This window comes from Psittacula echo (assembly GCF_963264785.1).
Source record: "Psittacula echo genome assembly, chromosome: 6".
Lineage (NCBI taxonomy): Eukaryota > Metazoa > Chordata > Aves > Psittaciformes > Psittacidae > Psittacula > Psittacula echo.
The window spans coordinates 16,634,868-16,654,893 of NC_137743.1; the positions used below are offsets into that span (position 1 = coordinate 16,634,868).

The following is a 20,026-nucleotide window of genomic DNA, read 5'->3' on the forward strand; positions in this document are numbered from 1 at the left end:
GTTTATGTACTGCAGTGCAGACTTCACACTAAACGGTAAATACTTTTTCAAATAAAATAATATGATTTTGTAATTAGATCAACTTAAGATAATAGATTTTACAGTGCCTTCTAAATTTTCCAAAGATGGATATTGTCCTATTGGTCATACTATTTGAGACTTTGAAATAACAAGAAAAGTGTACTCCTATTGATGTACAGTAATGTAAAGCTTAGTTTATGAAGGACTGTTAAAGCCTCATCTATGAAAGTTTCCTTCATGAAGTGGTGCAGGAGGCATTTGGAATATAAGGTCCAATTTGACTTGATCAGTGCTTAAATAATTATTAAAATTGCATCTAGTATATAACTGAAATACTTGGAAGAGTTCTGCATGCCTTCTTATTTTACTGGTGCAGTGATCATTATCTTTGTGCTCCTTATGTCTCTCATATCATCAAGACATTTTTGCCTTTATATAGTCTTTTATATTTCAGTAATTATCCTAGTATCTAAACAATTCGTAACAGGACTATAGAAAATATTAAGATTATTGAATTTGTTTAGTAAGAATTAAGTTTCCAAGGGATGGTCATAATCTGCAATTCAGTAATTCATTTTACTGGATAAAAATATTATGATCTATTTTTATTTTTGTATAAAAAGCAGTTAGGCCACAGTCTAGTGATGTGATGTGTTTTATGAGTAGGCGGTGGATTCACACTTTTTAAAAGGGCAAAACATACTGTATGTTTCTTTTCAGGTGTAAAAGATAAAAATGTATCAAAGTGAGAGGAAGGAATATAAGACATACTTTTTTATTAAATGTAATCCCAGGGAAATATTTTGATGAAAGAACATCTTCAAAATGATTACAGTTCTTTCTGCATGGATGTGCAGAGCATGACAATACCCAGGAATTTCTGTTTGAAGTTCACTGGATAGCAATGTAAGCAAAGGGAAATAAAATCACTAGTGGTTAAAAGTGAGTGAATTGTTTAGAAACAGAATGAAAGAAATTTGTATTAGAAAACGGCAAGAATGAAGGGTCATAATTCACAGATATCTTTTGCTGTCAAGTTAGAATGAAAAGCATTTTTTCTGTGTTGTCAGTCTGTGCAAAGCACCTGTACAACTAATTACAATACCAGTTTCTCAAGGTCTTACAGTCTACTAATTCAGAAGTATTTATTAGATGTAAGAGTTGTTATTATAATGAATTGTTTTTATAGACCTCTTAAGATGCAGGTGTGTAAAACACATAGCAGCGTTTCTTAGGAGTTTTGCCTGAATGCTTGTTGTTAAGTCAGCATTTTCTTGCAATATAGTTACTTGTATAGTTGAACAGACTGGTTGATTAGACACTAAGATTATTTTTGCCATAGCACGGTCATGAACAGATTTATCAGAGCGTTGCACATTAGAAAAACTATACAAGGTGTTCGATATAAAACGTCAATATTAGTCACAAATGACAGGAATGTAAAATTAACTTGTAAAGTTATTTAATAGAGCTGTTTAAATAGTTGAAAATATTTTTTTCATTTTTTTTAATTTATGAAACATGAAGTTTAGCTGTATTTCAGGAAGTTACTTAATTGAATTTATGAGCATCCATGCTCCTGTTTCCCATTAGGACCACAAACAGTTCAGTTAGTCTGATGTGCAGCTAGCCAAGGTCAACCCACCATGATGATATACTTATCTGATGTTTTATATAGTGATGTCAGTAAGATAACACATGATTTGTGTCAAATGCTGTCATCCTTTCGGAAGATGTATCAAGTGCAGAGTTATAAATGTGTGTAAAAATAGCCACCATAAAGCTACCACCAAAGTTTCTTTCTTAATGCTTGTAGCCCTAGTAGCACTGGAAGGTATTAATGTTTTTTTAGTAGGGAAATAGTTGTATTAGGATTTGTCATGTATGGTCATGATTATGAGCTTTTAAATGAAATATCCATTGCTGATTAATCACCTGTCTGTATGTGTTTATTCTCAATATAGCATGTGCACTTCACTGAGAAATATAGTCCTTAATTCACTTCCACAACTAACTGAAAATAGGAAACCCATTAGGAAACCAGCATGGCACAGCTGGCTAGGCTGGGAACAAAGGAACTCCAAAGTTTCTGTTGAGTTTCCAAATGCAAACTTTGTAAGCAAAGGTGCCCCAAATTACCTGTGGAGTTTTCTATCCCCTTCATGACTGAATGATGTTCTGACAAGTAAACTGAATTAGTTGTTGGACAGAATAGCTGTGTCCCCGGCCTTATGTAGGAAGACCGCGGAAACAAAGCACCATTTCTGAGGGGCCGAGGGAGAGGCAGTGTGTAGAAGGTAGATGGGAGATGCCAGGAAGGAATGTGAAAAAACAAGGTGGGAAAAGAAGTTTTTATTACTCCATAGGGTGAGAAGGATAGAAGAGGAATTGATATCTAACTGAACAAAACATACTATTGGCGTTCAGCAGTAACTGTCTCCAACAATAACATACTCCTTCTTTACCTGCATCCTTTTTTTTATGCTTCCTTTCCTGTTTCCTCAATTTTTTGGTATACCTTCAAGGCTTGAAGACCTGTGGGTGTTCCTGTGGCCTCAGCTACTATTGTGTATTATTACGCTCTGTCGATTTTTATTGGTTCTGTTTTATTTTTTGGGTTATGGGTTTGTTGGGGGTTTTTTAATGATCTTTGCATATTCTAGAGCTGAATAACGAAGACATTTATATAAACAAAAGAAATTTTACTTTAAAAAGCTGTACTTTTGTCTGAAACACTAGGAGAAAAACAACAAAGCATGGAAATAATTGAAAAATAACATTTCAAGTGGGACCAACAGGGGCAAGTTGTAAAGTATGTGCCAACTTCTCATTATTTGTAATAGGAGAGGCTTTGGCTTGAAATTAATATCAGTCTGTCACTTCTAAGGTAGAACAACTGTAACTTCTTAGTTTGTTTAAATCAATTTTTACTTGAAAATCTCACAACATATGCATTGTATAGTATGTAAAGTATATGGCAGTGACCATAACAAATGTGTAGGAATTGTATATTCATAGAAATCCTGTGGTCTCCTTACTTTTAGCCTTCTGGTTTGTTCTATCATTCACCCATATTTCATATGAAATTTTAGTAAAAAAATTTTTTTTAAATTTCTGGCAAGTACCTGCCGGAAAGCGCAAATGTAAAAACTGTGCAGTGAAAATACTCAAGAAAATTCTTGAGAGCTGTTGAAGAAGACACTCATTACCCCTGATTTCTGCACGATAAGATGATTCTGCATGCCTTGTTATTGGCACACATGGTTGGTTTGAAATTATTTAAATTTGTCTAAGTTATTAACAAAGCCCCGGTTTATATAAAACAGAGGTTTCTGAGGAATGATTCCAGACCAGTCTTTCACTAAGATTTAATTCATCTGATTAAACTGCTTATAGACAAGTCTCCCTCGTTAACCCTAACGTACTAGTAATTGACAGTTTAGATTGACAGCATTTCTATGTAATTAATCTTCCCTCTAACACCATCTGAATTAAATGTTCATATGGTCTCTGTTTTTAATTTTTTCCCCTCCTTTTCTGGAAAACACTTCCTGCTGTAGGTGTTGCTGAAATGTATCTAGGCATTAACATATTCCCAGATAAATAGGAAGAAAGGCTTTGAGTATACTCATTTTTGGAGGTGGGTGGAGGTTATTGCAGTGCTGTCCTGTCCATCTCTCATTAGGAGGTAAGTAACAACTGCAGGTCCCTCAGGATTTAATATATAATCAGTGGCTATATTCTGTGTTACATCGTTAATTAAGATTCTTATTTTTTAAAATGAGGTTGCATAGAAATAGGAAGGCAGAAGGTAGAGTCCCTACCTGGGGAAATCACCTTATTTTTAGAAGTGTTCTACTGCTGTCTTATGAAAACACTACAATAAAATAAACATAGGAAAGATGATTCATATTTTATTGAATTTGATATTGATTCTGAGTAGTAAAATATCTTATTTTTGGCTCAAAACTACTCTAAACTAATCCGTGGGCCATCTGCAGGTACTTATCTTTCCTTTACAGCTCAAGATGGAATTCTTTCTTCTTTTCTTCGGATGTTTTAAGCCATGGAAGAAAATATTTCTCTGAAGTTCAAACTGTTTTTCAAAAAAGAATTGCTTGTGTTCTTCCAATTCAGTATTGGTTTAGTAACAGAAAAAGAATCAAACATTTCCTTTAAAGAAAAAAAAACAAAACCCCAAGCATCCAAAGCTCCATGATACAATGGTTTGTATATTTTATGGTTCTCATAGGTAATAAAACATGTTTTCATTACGTTGATACCTCTGATAATTTAGTGTAAATTTCAAATCTCCCGCCTTTACTGGAGAAAATGAATTCAGATGAATTTCTAAAAATACTGGATACATTTCCAATATTTAATTTTCATAATTGTAATTATGCTGGTAAACTGTGACTCCAGCGTTTGAAATGTGATGAAATAATATTGAATACACATTTCTGGAAATTTGAACAGGCAAATAAGTGCAGTCTTAGAACATGGAATAGCAATTCCTACACTGGATTTTAAACCCTTATCACCAGAAATGGTTTTTATTCATTCTAAAGGTGTCCATTTTACATTTTGTTTTGTCTGTTCAGAACACTTTTTTTCCATGCTTTTTCACTTTGTAGTTTTTTCACAGGTTGGAATTCTGCTCAGAGCTCTGCTCCGCTCCCTTATTCCCCCAGTGGTTAGCCTTTTTTTAAAAGGAGTAGAGCATGTGTCAAGAAACCTAACCCATGCTGAACTGCCTTCTAGGCATGAACACACAGAGAAGTCCCAGTGGGTGTAAAAATTGAGGAAGCCTCTGGCTCTTTTCAGCCACCAACAGTCTCTGTGCTTGTCATGTTGCTACATAGTTGTGGGTAGACACAAGCTCTGCTATCATAATCAATGTTATGCCAAATCTATCATACACCAGGGCATGATTGGCGGCACTCATGAATATTTTCTGCTGGCACTACAGAGCTGCATGCAAAGCTGTGGAGACTTGAAATTCACTTTATGTGCTTCTCTTGGTCTTTATTGCTTCTGGCCCCACGGTCTTGTTTTAGCCCCATGGAACTGATCCACATGACTCCTTCTGCTGGGCAGCATAAGCACTCCATCTTGACTCCCCAGGTTACAACTGCCAAGCATGTGCTTTTTGCACATACACAGCCAATAGCTTTCAGACCTAACATGACCCCGCCATATATCTCTGGTTTTGTGGCATTTTCCAGGAAAAGAAAACATATATAGGAAAAGTTGTATATATTTGGAATTTGAATGTTTTGCTGAAGTTTTTTCTTGAAAACAGGCCAAGGAAAAAGAATCTGGAAAGCACAGATGATTTTTCTTTATTAGAAAACAACAAAAATAACAAAATGCTAAACTAAAGGTAGTTACCAAAAGTATTTGCGTCTTTATCCCACATTTTGATTTGTTGATGCTATATTTGGAATCCAACTCGAGTTTCTACTGGATAAATTAATATTTTTAAATGCTATTTTCATATATATGCATGTAGAAAAATGTATCAACAAAAAATTTGCAGCTTAAGTCTGTCATGCTTTACCAAGCTCTTTACTCACTTTTTCTAACTTGATTTACTGTTCCTTCAATTAAAATACTGGAAGCCTTATGTTCTTCATCTGTGATTATTACCATTAAAGTGAAATGTGTTGTAACATTCTGTGGGATACTGCAAGCAAGCAAACTGCTGTAAAACCTGTATCTGTTTTTGTTCAGCTGCCATTATTGGCACCTTGTTTAACATTTTTCTAAATAATGAACAGCCGCCAAATTGCCACAGCACGTTTGATGTGAAGGAGTTATTGTCCTTAAATTAAAAAAAACCAACAAAAATGTGATGACCTTTTTGTTGTTTTATATGTCATCATTGTCATCAAGTGACTGGTTTAAAACTTCCCATCATTCATTAGTACCTTGAATGGGCAGCAGTTATTATTTTGTCTAGTCCTTATGGTCTATTATTTTAGGTAGTCCAGCTAGCAATGGCTTAGATTAAAAAAGAAAATTTAAGGAAAAATGCATAATCAACATGCTCCAACATGCTACACAAACAAAAGACCTGTAGCCTCTGTGTCTGCAAAGGCAGACAGTTACTGGACAATTATTTTTCATGTTTATGTGCATGTTTATTATCCTGTGGGAATAAACTATATAAAAAAAAAAGTTTAGCCTTATGTCTTGAAACTTGACATCAGTGCAACCATAACTTTTCTGATTCTGGAAAGTAGATAAAATATACACTCTCGTCATAAAAGCGAAAACCAAACAAGACCTCTGGAGTTTCATGGGAGTGCTTCATTTACTGTTTATGATACCAGGTAATGGATATCGCTTAACCTGCCTGTTTCTCTGTCTACAGTGTGTGACCAACAATGCATTCTCCAACAATGGCAATGGAAATAATTTTTGATAATATCCAGGCCACCAAAATATAATAATGAATCACTGGTTCCTGATAGGTACTGTGCAGATGAGTGCATCTGAAATGTTTCCAAACATATTTTACCAATACTATCTTAATTCTTTATTTCTGTATCCAGGACTGCTAACCCTGACAGTTTCCATTGTGACTGCAGGATAGGCGCTAAATGTTGGCTTTCATAATTGGCTATGCCTCTTTCCTACCTCTGTGATCATAATGATGTTTTAGGAGTGAATATTCTTCAAGGGTCCCAGGTCTCCATTCATTTCTTGGTCAAAGGTGTCATTTAGTTTAGCTGGAATATTTTGCATGAGAAAGAAGTGGTAGATGTGACCTTTTCTTTTTTTTTCTTTTTTTTTTTTCTGTTGTTGTTTCATAGTAATATGCAAAATGCGGAAAGTCAGTGGTATTTCACTGGCATTTGGCATCTGCCCAACAACTGATTGCTCTTCTCAGGGCTTTTTTGGAAAGTTTGCAGCACCATAATGACAGCTTTCTAAACACAGATGTCCTCTTGGTACAACCTATAATTTTTTATGAAAGATGTATCGATGTCAGGAATTTGAATGAAGTATTGGAATTAGTTGAACATTCTTGTTATGAATATGTATTCAAAATATCTACAGTACGTATATTCTAAGTTGGGGGAAGAATCTGCAGTGTTTGAAGGCACAGACGTTGGTATAAAATGCCCAAAATGTCAGAACGTAGCTTAAGATTGTTTTGTTAATGGACTGTCTATGTTTTAGCAATTTTTCCTACTATGTACTGCGTAAGCGCATACTGTGAACTTGAAGCATCAAGAATCTCAAGAACACATTTAGATAATCAGGGATTTGGCCATGGAAGAGGCCTAATAGCTGAGAGGCCTGGAGTAGCTATTAAATGTTGTTGTAAAGTCCCATTAGTAGCCTCTTGTTTCATTTACCTCTCAGCTAAACCATCAGGAAGTGAGTATATCAAACACAGATTTCCCCTACTTAAGTTGACTGTTTTTGTTGAGGTAACTTCTCTTAAATGTCTTTAGTAAGTAAAAGTCAGTTCAAAGATTAATGTGTAAGATTATAAACTCCCAGCAGCTTGTGATACTTAGTAAAAGAATCCTCATGTATTTACCTGTAGGACTTTAATTTGCATATACATACAAATTATTTACATGCATGTAGGAAGGCAGTGGTTAATGATATTTAATTTATGTAAGTTCAGACTTGTATTTGAAAAGGAAGCTCCATTCTGTTAACTTACTGAAACTATCTGAGATTGGTTTTTAATGATAACATGGTTCATCCTATAGTTGTTTTACTTATTGAGGTCTCATTAATATTGGAGTACCATGCTCAAAGTATATCTAGCAACCCTAATAAAATTAGGGGAAACATTTCAGTAAATACTGCAGCATTTTATTTTTATATAGCTCTACAGCCTTGATATAAGTGCTGCAGTTGTTACGACTACAGCTAACTTCATACAGTTTCCATCTGTCTGTACTTGTTACAAGACACTTGGTTTTGATTTATTTTCAGGTCACGCCACTGGATGTATAGACCCACACCACTAATGACATGTCATTCAGATTCAGAATGGATACTTTAAAGTTAGAATGCTACATCAGAAATGATGCAAAACCAATTCTGTTGGTTAGAAAATGCTTTCATTTTGGACTTTAACTGGGTCATGCTGTGGTCATTTAGTATTATGATACTGGGGTTCTTTCCCTTTTCTCTTGCTTTTGGCTGATGTTAAAATCACTTGCATGTTATGTATGCATATGTGTATGTGTGTGGCCCAGGCTGGGCTGCTGTTTGGCATGCCTTGGATCATGACCTTTTGCCAAACCTCAGCAGTAGCTCTTGGGGAAAAAATGTAAACATACAACCAAATTTACTCTGGTTTCTTTATTTAGCTCAGTGAAAGTTGATACTCATTGCCATAAGGCTTCACTATAACAAACTCTTTGCTAAATTAGAAAATGGGAGAACCTAATTTGGTTTTTTAATGAAAGTAATTTTCTAAAAAATACAAGTGGGAGGCATGCTAATAGATTTTCCTAATGTAGAAGTAAGAATTGGAAGCGATTAACAGTTGTGATAATTTTGTTTATTTTAATCACATTTTAGTTATCAAGGAGAACAAGGAAGAAAACATCTATTTTGTCAGGCCAGAAGTATATGGAAACATTATGGAATAATACTAATTACTAACAAAGTGCCAGGATTGTGGGTAGTATAATCATCTACAATTTTCTGAGAATATCCTTACTAAAATGACCTACCTAATTTAAGTGTAATTTCCAAAATAAGGAGACCAGATGTCTTGTCTGGGACAGTGCAAGTGATGGACACTTTTCCTTGGAATGGTCTGCCTTCTACTAACATTAAACTGGCTTTTTTTCTTCCTGTAGATGATAGTTTAGGATTATACTGGTTTTTCCTATGTGGTTACAAGTTACGGGGAAACGGTGCAGTTTCCATAAACTAGAACATAGAGGACTGCAGTAAATGGGAGACCTTTTGTCTACTTGGTTATTTTGACTGGCATTAAAACTTGCTTACAGTTCACTACTCGTACTGACTCTTTTATATTTATTGTAAGCTGTTACCATTGCTTGCTATAAGAGATGGTCACTTCTCTTATTTACAACTTGTAGAGCATTTAGATGAGTTGTGAGTTAACACAGAATGTGTGTAATTGATACAAAGATTGATAATTAAATCAGTTTCCCCTGCCTAAAATGTGGATATTTGCTCCGAACTATGCTTCTTAAGTAGTTTTCAAATGCATCACAGTGTAAATCAGCATAGATCCAAAGGATTTGTAGTATTGGATTTGGGTTTTGGTTTGTTTGTTCGTTCGTCTTTTAAGTTTTTAGTATACAGAGTTCACATAAGAACAGGGTCCTTTCAGACTTTTCCACACAGACTCATTTCTGCAAGCTAAAGAACTTCCTTCAGCCTTAGTAGTTACATATTTAACATACTGTACAAGCAGTAGTGCTGTCTAGAGAATGCTAAGCCCTAATGTTTGGTGTGAACTGAACTGGAGTACGGAATACTTGAAGATTAATAAAAATGAAACTTTGCTCACCCACACAGCAAAAATCCTAAACCATCAACAGAAAACACACTCATGTAGATTAGCTTTTACAAATATATTGACATATCTTTGCAAATTGATGGGACTTCGGAGAAGACTGCAAAAGTTTTGTATGAACAGTTTTGCGTCTGAGAAGGTGTGGCAAATTTGGAGTTAAAGAAATGTCATAACTTCTTGAGCAGAGAAAGGCAGAAGAAAGATGAATCTGGTAGCTGCTGCTGGTACCAGGGAACTAAGATGAAAATTTTTTACCACAAAATTTAAAAAACAAAAACAACAGAAAAACCCCAAACAACCAAGCCCCAAAGCTTCTTCCAGTTCTTAGAGAGTGTTTTCATAAGAAACGTCATCCCTGTATTTCCTTTGTGGTTAAATCAGCTACTGTTCCTTTCATCCAAATGCAGTAGAAGGGAAGAGGACAAATTAAGGAAGAAAACTGCTTTGCCTGGATTAGAGAATATGGAGAAGGGCAGAAGAGCCGCAGGAGGATGGCTGTAGCCACTGATTCCTCTCTATTGTCTGTGGGGTTCTTCTGTGTTTTGCCAGCTAAGAATCAGTGGAAGCACCAACCTTGATGTTGTATTTCTGCCATTATTTTGCTTATGTGATTTCCAGGAGAAAGGAAAGAGATTTTTATGCCTGAAATTAGTCATAGACTGTGTAGCTTTCTTATGAATGCCCAAATCACCATCAAGGTCCTTGCTCAAGCACCATTTTGGTGTCTTCACCTGTCTCCTGAATGGACATTTTGACACTTTCCCTTCTGCCTGCCCCCCTCACCCCTGTGCCACCTTTTCTACCCTTGCCTCTGACTCATATTGCTGGTTTCTTGAGACTATGGGGAAATTCATGGGCTCTGAATCACTCCCTTTCCCAGGCAGTGCAGACATACTCATCTTTGTACTGCACCAGAGCAGTACAGAAGGAAGCACTCCTGGGTTTTATGCTTATTACTAGCTTAGCAATGAGTAAGAGACTGCCATTGTGGCTCCAGCAAATACAAATGACCTATGACATGTAATGTGCATGCTTAAAGTATCTATATATGGATATAGTCATACATCACTGTTTAAAAGTTGCATTGATACTGGACAGCTGGACTAGTTCGTGCATCTTTAGTATGTTCTTGTAATATGCATTGTATTTGTGTTGGGCTGAGATGAGCCCATTCTTTGCATAATGAACCAATAATGGTTTATTAGTGAAAAAAGCAACTGGAAAAAAAAGAACTTTGAAATATCTAAAACAAGCTAAGATGAAAACAGTAAGAAATTAGAACTCCGAATTCGGACATGCATGGCTAAAGTCTCTAATGTATTTCATAGTTCTATGAATGCTTGTAACTTCAGTTAAGTTACTTAATCACAGGCATTCTTAATTAGTAAACCTATATGCTTTCACTACTTACGTTTTCAAAAGACTCAAAACATCGACTATTGTTTGATTTCAGTTTTCCTATCTTTCTTTTGGTACTTTGCTTTTTTGCAATAACATCACAAGATCAGGTAAAACACATAGTCATTGTAAAGTATTTATGTAGAGCAAGCTGGAACAAAGAAGAAATGATAATCTAAATTTACTGGACAGGTGACATTGCCATGTGTCATTCCTGTCATGCCTCACTGATTCATGCAGCATAAACTTTGAGCTGAGTAAACTTTTAACAAAATCTAAGTGATTATCTTGATTCTTGTTTACAGTTAGGATTTTACATCTGAAGCAACTGAATATCTATATTTTCTAAATTAAACTGATATTCCAGTTTGTTTGTGGGTTTTAGGTTTTTTCTCCATCAAAATTACAGTCTTGGTCTGCTGTGCCTTTGGTAGCTCTGCATTTCTTATATGTAAGACAGAGCATCTTGTACATATGTAATAAGAATGTCTTGTCACCTTCTTAATGACTCAGCGTTGCATGGTCCAAGCAGAAAGCTGAACTTGACCATTAGGAGTTCCTGTCTTTGTTAGGGACATAGCACTCATCAGCATCCTCACTAAAACAAAATGGGTGCGATGCACAAATTTTTGTAATTCTGTTTAGAAAATCTGCAAAAAATACTACAAAATACAGAATTATTTATTAATGATTTTGATTTTGAAATTAAAATATGAACTGACCATTTGGGATGAAATTTTGCGCTATTGAGGGTAATCACAGCTTGTGGAACAAAGATTTCACCTACTGTGCATTTTATTTGGAATAAAATAAAAAGTCATAAATAAGATGACTTGTGACTGTTGATACATCCATACTTTGGCAGAGTAAAGCAGTGAATGTGCTGTGATATCCTGGAAGTGGCCAGTCTGAGAAACAATGCTGATATTACCATGCACCAGTCATTGCCTATGAATTGCAAATTGTCAGAAGATGAACACTGACTCTACAAGAATTTACAGCATCTTTCTCCTAGGCCTGCTTATCTAATTTCAATGAAGGCATTTCCTCAGGGTTCACATCACAAGAGTCTTGAGACAATTCAGCACTAAATCTCTGTGGGGACTCAGCTGAAAGCAATGTCATGGCCCCAAGCACTGTGCCAGGAGCAGATGAGATTACTAATGCCAGTGAAATATTCTTTATCCATGCAAGAACCGATCTTCTGAATTGTCAGCAAGTGCAAAATGAATCACTTATCTGCCAAATATGAGAAATCACTTGTGTTTCAGGACAGAAACGAGACCTGTCTATTCATGTCTCATGTGCCACCTGCTTTGCCTGTATTAGGTGGAAATGAGAAATTTATCAAGTGTAAAGTGCACAGCACAATGAATAAGCTAACTAAAAAGCTCTTGCTCTGCTGACTGATTATTTTATTCACTCATTGATTAAAATATCTTCCCTAGGGCAAAATGGCTGATAAACTTGTTTTGAGAAGTTTAAATAGGAGAAGAATCAAAGCAAGCAGTTCTTTTGGTTTGGTTTGTTGTTTTTCTTTTTTTAACATCTAATCTTAACCATCTTACTTGGGAAAATATATTTTTATAAGCTGCAAATGCTGCAATGTTTTTTTATGTTATTATTTAAAAGAAATAAATTCTTGGTTTTACCTAAGACAAAGATTAAGAATTGCATTGCATTTCGCACACCTTGTGTATAAGGGTAGGTAAAATGATAATTAATTTATTATGTCTCCTATTATGTCTCTCTAGAGATCTGAAGAATAATTTGATCAGCACAATTGAGCCAGGGGCCTTCCATGGACTTTCAGAACTGAAGCGCCTGTGAGTATTAATTCCATTTGAATTATTCTGAAAATTGTGTTTGTATCGACATTTCTATCCTTGGGCAACTCAAATAGGCCACCAAGCAATAATCACATAACGGCACCGGCTGTAAAATAGAAATCACACACTGTGCTTTTTTAAATTTACTATGGCTTTTTCTTCTTTTCTTTTTTTTTTTCTTTGATTGTTTGTTTGTTTTGTTGTGTTTTGTTTTGTTTTTTTTTTAATTTCCCCCCTTTTTTACCCTCTCCCATTTAAAATTATCTATTTGCTCTTCAATAAATATCCTAACAAGTATATCTACAAAGTTAAAAAACACGCCTAATCAATGATTTAAGAGACGGTATTTTACTGGAGACATTAATCACAAATAAAACTGAGTGGTTTAAGTACGTGTAAGCAATGTTTTGTGCTACACAGTGTTTTTTCATTATGTAAGTTCTACTTTACTTTTACCACAGACCAAGTCTGTAACATGAACTCTTGGAAAGGAAACTGCCATGCTTTAGAATTTATTAGAATTGTTGATTTTTAAACTACATATGTAGAAGTTACTAAGATCCTATAAGAGGGCCTTTTTGCTTTTAATTAACAAGGACTATAGACCTGCCTTATTTCTACCTAGCCTGAAGGAAAAGTGAGATGAACTCTGTTTTATTTATAATTTTCCAAGTGATGGCATCCAAATGTCGATGTCCTGACTAACCAGGACATCAGCACATTCCAAAAATCTGCCTAGACATCGTGTGTGCTGTCTTATGTGTGATGAGAAAACTCATGAGAAAATACTGATTATTTTCTTGGAATGGGAATATTTAGATGAGAAAGAATGCAAATCCACAGAAAAAGAAAAGGAAATTTACAAATTCTTCTACTTTTTTCTTCTGAAGCTGGATTCCCCTAACTGCTATGTGCAGGGAACACTGCACAACCTAAGTAAAAGATTTCCATCTGTGATTGTGTGGGTAGCAGTATTTTCTAACACCAACCAGTAAGTTTTAAGTGTGTTAGAAAGCGAATGACATGATAATGATGAAGTCAGAGTAGCATATATATTTTTAATACAAAGAAAAACATTATGTGAAACTTTCTTGCTTACTCTGTATAGAGGGATAACAATACAATGAAATGATCAAACTGAGCTGTAATTGTTTCTTTGGCTGCATATTGTAATAACACAACCCTGACCTCTTGTGGGAAAACCAGGAAACCTGTGCAAGTCATGGGCTGCACATCTGAAGACTGCACAGGTAGAGCCTTAGGTCAGTCAGGAGAGATGAGTCAAGGAAGAGGATGTCATTAAGCACGGGGAAAAGTGAGAAGAAAATACTTCAGCAAACTAGGAATGGCAATGTTGAGATTTATCATGCTAGATCTTAAAAAACCCAACCCTGTTGGTGATATGAACAAATAACACTGGGAGCAATCTAGAGACAAGGAATCAACTAGTTGCTGTCCTGCCACATAAAAGACACAAATCGGTGTAAACATAGTGAACAAGAACATCTCTGCACTTCATTACTGCAACTGTAGGGGAGAGGCAGTTGAGCAAAAGGAGTAAGTAGTGTAAACTCCTGTTGAATGCTGAATACAGTAATTATTTTAACACTCTGCTTTACATTCACATTTCATTTCACATCTAAAATATAAATGATGCTGTGAAAAGCAGAAGTTGATTTATTATGGGCAACTGCAAGAGATATAGGTATGGTAAGTCAGACAGACAAACTGCAGGCTGTCATTATCAAAATGTTTTCTGTGAATGATTTGGGGAACAGTTATAATTTGGGTTTGAATGACAAGCTGAATTATTTCAAGGGTTTACTCAAAGAAGTACATACAGAATTGAAGAAAATTGAAAATTATGAAGCATTAAAATTATGGCACATGGTTATTCAACAGTTTTGTTTTCTCTTAAAAACAATTTTGCAAGTCAGCATTAGTAAGTTAAATGTCTTACTCCTGAATAGGAACACCAGCTTTGTACATTAAGAATTGAATTATGTCTTATAGAACATGTATTAGTCTGGAGGAATGTGCAGCAAACTGTCTTTTCTTTTTACTAATGTTTGTTTAGAAAACATGTTTTATAACGCAGAGATTTCAGCCCTTGCCATATAATTGTGAAAATAGCTTTCATTGAAATAAACTTTGAGAAATGGGTGTTTAGCCTTCCACTTTGATAAAAATACAATTTTTTTCTGTGTGCTGCACTTAGAGAAATATGCATCTGTTTTGACTAGTTCAGATTAAATTTACTTTTGCTACCCAAGTTATGTCCCGCATAGTGATGCATTTCTTTCATATGTGCTCAGACTTTGCTTAGACAGAAGTAAAGCAACACCCAACCAAGAATTTTGGGTAGGTTCTTGTTTACTATTTACCTCTTCTAATAGAAAGATATATAGACATACATATAGGTATATGTATGTTTGTTTGTCTTAAAATCAGATTTTTAGATTTTTTTTAATGTAGCTTTCATTAAGAGAACTTAAAGAATAATGCTTAATATGTAATTATTGCACTATGTTGTTATCCACATTATTTTCTCACTTAATATCCCTGATAAGCATTTAAGAAACATTTTCATTCTAATATATTCTTTGAGTGATAGAAGAAGACTTTGTAGTGAATTCTAAAGAAGTTGCCTTCACATTCTATTTAATTTGATATATTTCTGTGAAAGCAATAACTGGATTTGTCAAACTACAACCTTTATTGTCATGTTTGATTACTTTAGTGTTCTCTAACAATAGAAAAATAGGGAATATGCACAATGTAGCAAACAAATTGGACTACCATTCACTCTAGAAGAAAAATATATTCAGATCAATTTTAACATTTTAATGGATGTATAATCACTTAAGATTCTTACATTACTGGAGTTATTTCTAAAAACCCATACTTGGAAAATTTGGGTCAGGGTTGAAAACCAAACACTAGTTCAGAATGCGCCAAGAGGCAGTATTCATGTTGTTATCACAACATAATTGTTCATACATATTTTTGTCTCCTTCCTGTAAGTATCCTGTACATTATGTTGTATGTATGACTTGTTCAGAAAACATTCATTTACCCTTCTGCAGACAAGAGTTATGGATCATAGTGCCTAGTACTACTTCTGTTCTGACACAGCCACTGTATTGCTCTTAAAAGAGCTTGCCAAATGCTTATCAAGACTGACCTTACTAGCTCAAAAAATAGTTGCCCTCTGGTTTCTGCGATTTCTTCAGCAATAACGAATGCTCTCAATGAGATGAGATATTAGTACACAGTAAAAATAGGTCAATTTTGGCTGAATATTGCATGCCACAAAATGCATAGTATTTTTCATAAGTAAACAAATAGGTGCTAGTAACTTTGAGAAAGGAAATTCTTTATATTGCAAATAATTTCTAGTTTTTTTTGCTACTCATGTAAAAATCACATTTTAATGTAATTAGTATAAGTTGCAGTACGATATGTTTGTGAAATATTGGTCAATAATGTTAATATGAAAGTTGCTAAATCTATTTAATTCAGTTACATTTATTTCTCATTTGTCTCTAACTCCTAAACTGTTAAAAATAAAGAGGCTGTATGTGATTACATAGGTGTGTATATGAATAAGCCCTAATGTTTAATGGGGTTTGGGTTTTTTTCCAGGGATCTTTCAAATAACAGAATTGGTTGCCTAACACCAGAAATGTTTGTTGGACTTAACAGTCTTCACAAACTGTGAGTATAATACCACTTTTGTTTTAAACAAGAGGAATCCAAACTCTCATATTGCTTACCTGAGTACAACTGGCAATAAACACTCATTCTAAGAGAACTACAGGATTTGTACTAAAAAAACCCAACCATCTCCTGAGCCTTTGATTGCGATGACTTGATATTTTAAATATAGAAATAGATTATCAGGCTATTCAAGAAAGAGCACTCAGAAAATATGAGATTATGATAGTAGATAGGGAGAATCAGATAACCTGGAAGAAGAGATGAAATGTGTGATGACAAAGTTTGCTACTAGATACTAGGTTAACCAGAGAATTAGAGGCAGTGGTTGATTTTGAAGAAGGACTGAAGTAACATACAGGACTCCAAGACTAGGCAGTAAAATGGCAGATGAAATTTAATGTAGATAAATATTAAATGATGCAAGGGATCAAAAAGCAAATCTGTTCTGAGGTAACCATTAAAAGGCAGGAAAGATGTTTTGAGATGATAGTAGATAATGCCATAAAAACATCTACTCAGTATCATTTAAAAAAAAAATTCGGGGTTGTTATTAAAGGAAGAGAGAACAGATTGGAGAACATCCATTGTACTATGGGGAAAAAAGCAAAGAACATGCATTCTTGACCAAAAAGATGACCAAAAGCAGAAAAGGTTCAGAGAAGGACAAGGAGCAGCCAAAAGTGTGGTACAGCATAGACAAGTATTAGGAGTTAGTTGGCTGTGACTTTCCTGGTTGGGAAAGGGACAATTCATAGGAAGGGGCCTGGTTTAAATGGACATTTGGCCAGACCCAGGAGGACTCCCTATCTTCTTTCACATTTGTCTTTATTCCTGAATGGGAAGTAAATTCCTATACTGCATCATAGTGTGTTACAAGTCTCACACTTTATTTTCTTCTTCTCCAGCCAGTTCTGGCATTTCCTTGGAAAAACAGGGAAATCTTTCTAGAAAGATCTGCCATGAGGTCAAGATGACACCAGGTAAAAGGCTGAAATCTGGCATGCTTACTGATCACATTAATGAGAGTAACTATGCCAAATCTTCTCGGATGAAAACAAGTGAGAACGGATGATGGGAGGAGCTTTGATAGCATGTTGATGAACAGCTGCATACTGCCCCTCTTTTTACTCACCTCAGATACTTGGCCAATTTGGGCAAGCCTAACGTAGCCATTGAGGGTTGCTGGGTCTCCTTTTGTTGTGCACAGTGAACATGGCTGTGACTATATGGCTAGATTACCATAGGGGGTATGTTTAATTCAAAATGGAGAAGTCACCTCATTTAATGGAAGGTGCTTCTAGATGCTCAGGAAAATATGTCTAAAAACTGCATTCGTAAATCTTCCAGACTCCAGCATAAAGGCTAGTTAAAAGTTAAATACAGAATTTCAGTCTTGTGATGGTAAGGAAACACAACAATTTCTTACTTATAATACGGTAATATTGTTAAAGTGTCTTTTGCACCAAGTTTTAGTGTATTTTCCAACTTAAATTTTGACACTTATCTTCACTCCATGCATTCTGTCTTTTTGCTAACCTTTTCCTGTTCATTATAGTCTCTGTATTCCTTTGATCTTTTTAAAATTTGAATTAATTTTTCAAGATACAAGATTTGGTTATTGATCCATTTAGTCTATCTCACATTTTTCCTGTATGTGTTTTAAATTGCCTTTCTACCACTGACTGAACAAATGGGGCCATTCTGCATTCCAGTTCATGCACTTTTGTAGTTCTTCGCTAGCTACTTTTATCTTTTTTCCCCTCCAAAAGTCTGACCTTTGGAAATCAGAAGCACACTAATAGATAAGTCTAAATTCCCCTTTTATCCAAAGTAAATCAGTTCATGATTGCTATGTCAAAAGTTATGACCTTCTCTTTTGTAGGGACTGTCCTCCTTACCAAACCAAAGTCAAAAGTGCCATTACTATTGTTGGTCAGTGATTATTTTGTGAAGAAACACAACTACAATCTCAATCAAGAGAAACAGTTTCCTACTGTTCATAGCGTCATTTGTTCCTCAATCTCAGAAATCTCATATAATAACATAATGCCGATAGTAATTATGTGAGCTGGGATTTTGATTTGCCTCTGGCGTGAAAACTGGTGATTGTTCATTGACTGCAAGCTAATGCCACCTGGTACTTTTCTAACACTTCATAGCCTTTTTTCCCCTGGAAGTTCATACAGAGTTCCCAGAATCTGACTTTTTAGACGTGTTTAAAATACAGTGAGACATTTTTCTGTTGCTACTGATGCCTCTGAATTGTGTTTACTTGTCATTTCAGGCCTATGAGAAAGCTGGTCTCTGAAAAGGTTATGGAGAAGCATTTACTTAGTGTAACATCAGTGTATGTAATTGTACTAGGGAAAAGATGACAAGTTCTTAAACACAGAACTGATTTCAGAGCCATCAAATGTGCTTTAGACTACTGAAGGAGCAATATAAAGATACATGTATATACATTGATTCGTGCAGCTGTTGATTGTGATAACTAGAGCTCTCCTGTGTTATGTTATCAGACGTGAATTACAGGAGGATCTTTGCAGGCTGTTACCAAAACCAGTAGGGAGAGCCGTGAGTCCACTTGGAAGGAGCAAAGGACATAAATCTTCACATGCACCTTCTGTGAAGTACAGAGATGAGATTTTCTTATACTGTTTACAAGCACGAATACCAGGTGAAAATAACACAGTGTATTTCACTCAATCCTATAAATCTAATTCAGTTTGAAAAAAACATATTTAGGGCTGAAAAATCAGCTCTAGGCCCAAACTGAAATAGGATATTTAACCAAGTGATGTAATGCATATTTCTAAACTACGGTAAAGGTATGTTTCAATACTTCGTACATCGCTAAAATGAAGGATGAGAACAGCCTGAGCTTTCAGGGATAATGCCAACACTCTTCAGAGGGCTTGGTGGGTTTGTGCATTCTATTTTAGAAATTCTTGAGATTAATTAGTAGTATCATCCAGTATTGTTTTGAAAGCATGCACACATACAGAAACCATAAAAAATGTAAGCTTCTTGATTATGTAGAAAAGAAGACTTTTACTCTGTTTGAAGTCAGGATGGGTATTTCAGTGAATAGGAATTGAATTTCCAGTTACTAATGAAACCTAAAATTTCACACAGCTCCTGAAATTACTGCAGCCAGTGAGATGTGATTATGTTCCTTGAGACTGATCTAATTTTTGCACCTTCTTGGATTTGATGAATTGTACTCTGGAAAATTATTCCAAAATGCTTTCACATCATGACGGATGCAGCTGACAGTGCCTCAGACAGTATAAGAGAAGATTTATTATGTCTTCTAAGATATTAGCTTAACTTTTTTGGCTTATATATTACCCTTTGGCTGTGTTTGTGCTGTGATGAGGTGCATGTAGTCTAACTAGGAGTGACATAATTAAATGCAACAAATCTTCCAAATCTCCTTTGGCCCCTCAGTGGCCATGTTTCAGTGGTTTGTTCTAGAATTATGTATGCAAACATATTTTTGCTAGGTAATGGAGCTGCCATCCACACT

General features: G+C 35.2%; 1 protein-coding gene across 1 annotated transcript in view; it reads left to right on the forward strand.

The window, feature by feature from the left end:
* Positions 1-20,026, forward strand: part of LOC308222796 (adhesion G protein-coupled receptor A3-like) — a gene marked incomplete at both ends in the record, with an annotated part of 288,746 nt that overhangs the window by 86,322 nt on the left and 182,398 nt on the right. The window contains 2 exons of the mRNA XM_080621161.1: positions 12,703-12,774; positions 16,423-16,494. Coding sequence (XP_080477287.1) covers positions 12,703-12,774; positions 16,423-16,494 — 144 coding nt within the window. The remainder of the gene's footprint in view (positions 1-12,702; positions 12,775-16,422; positions 16,495-20,026) is intronic.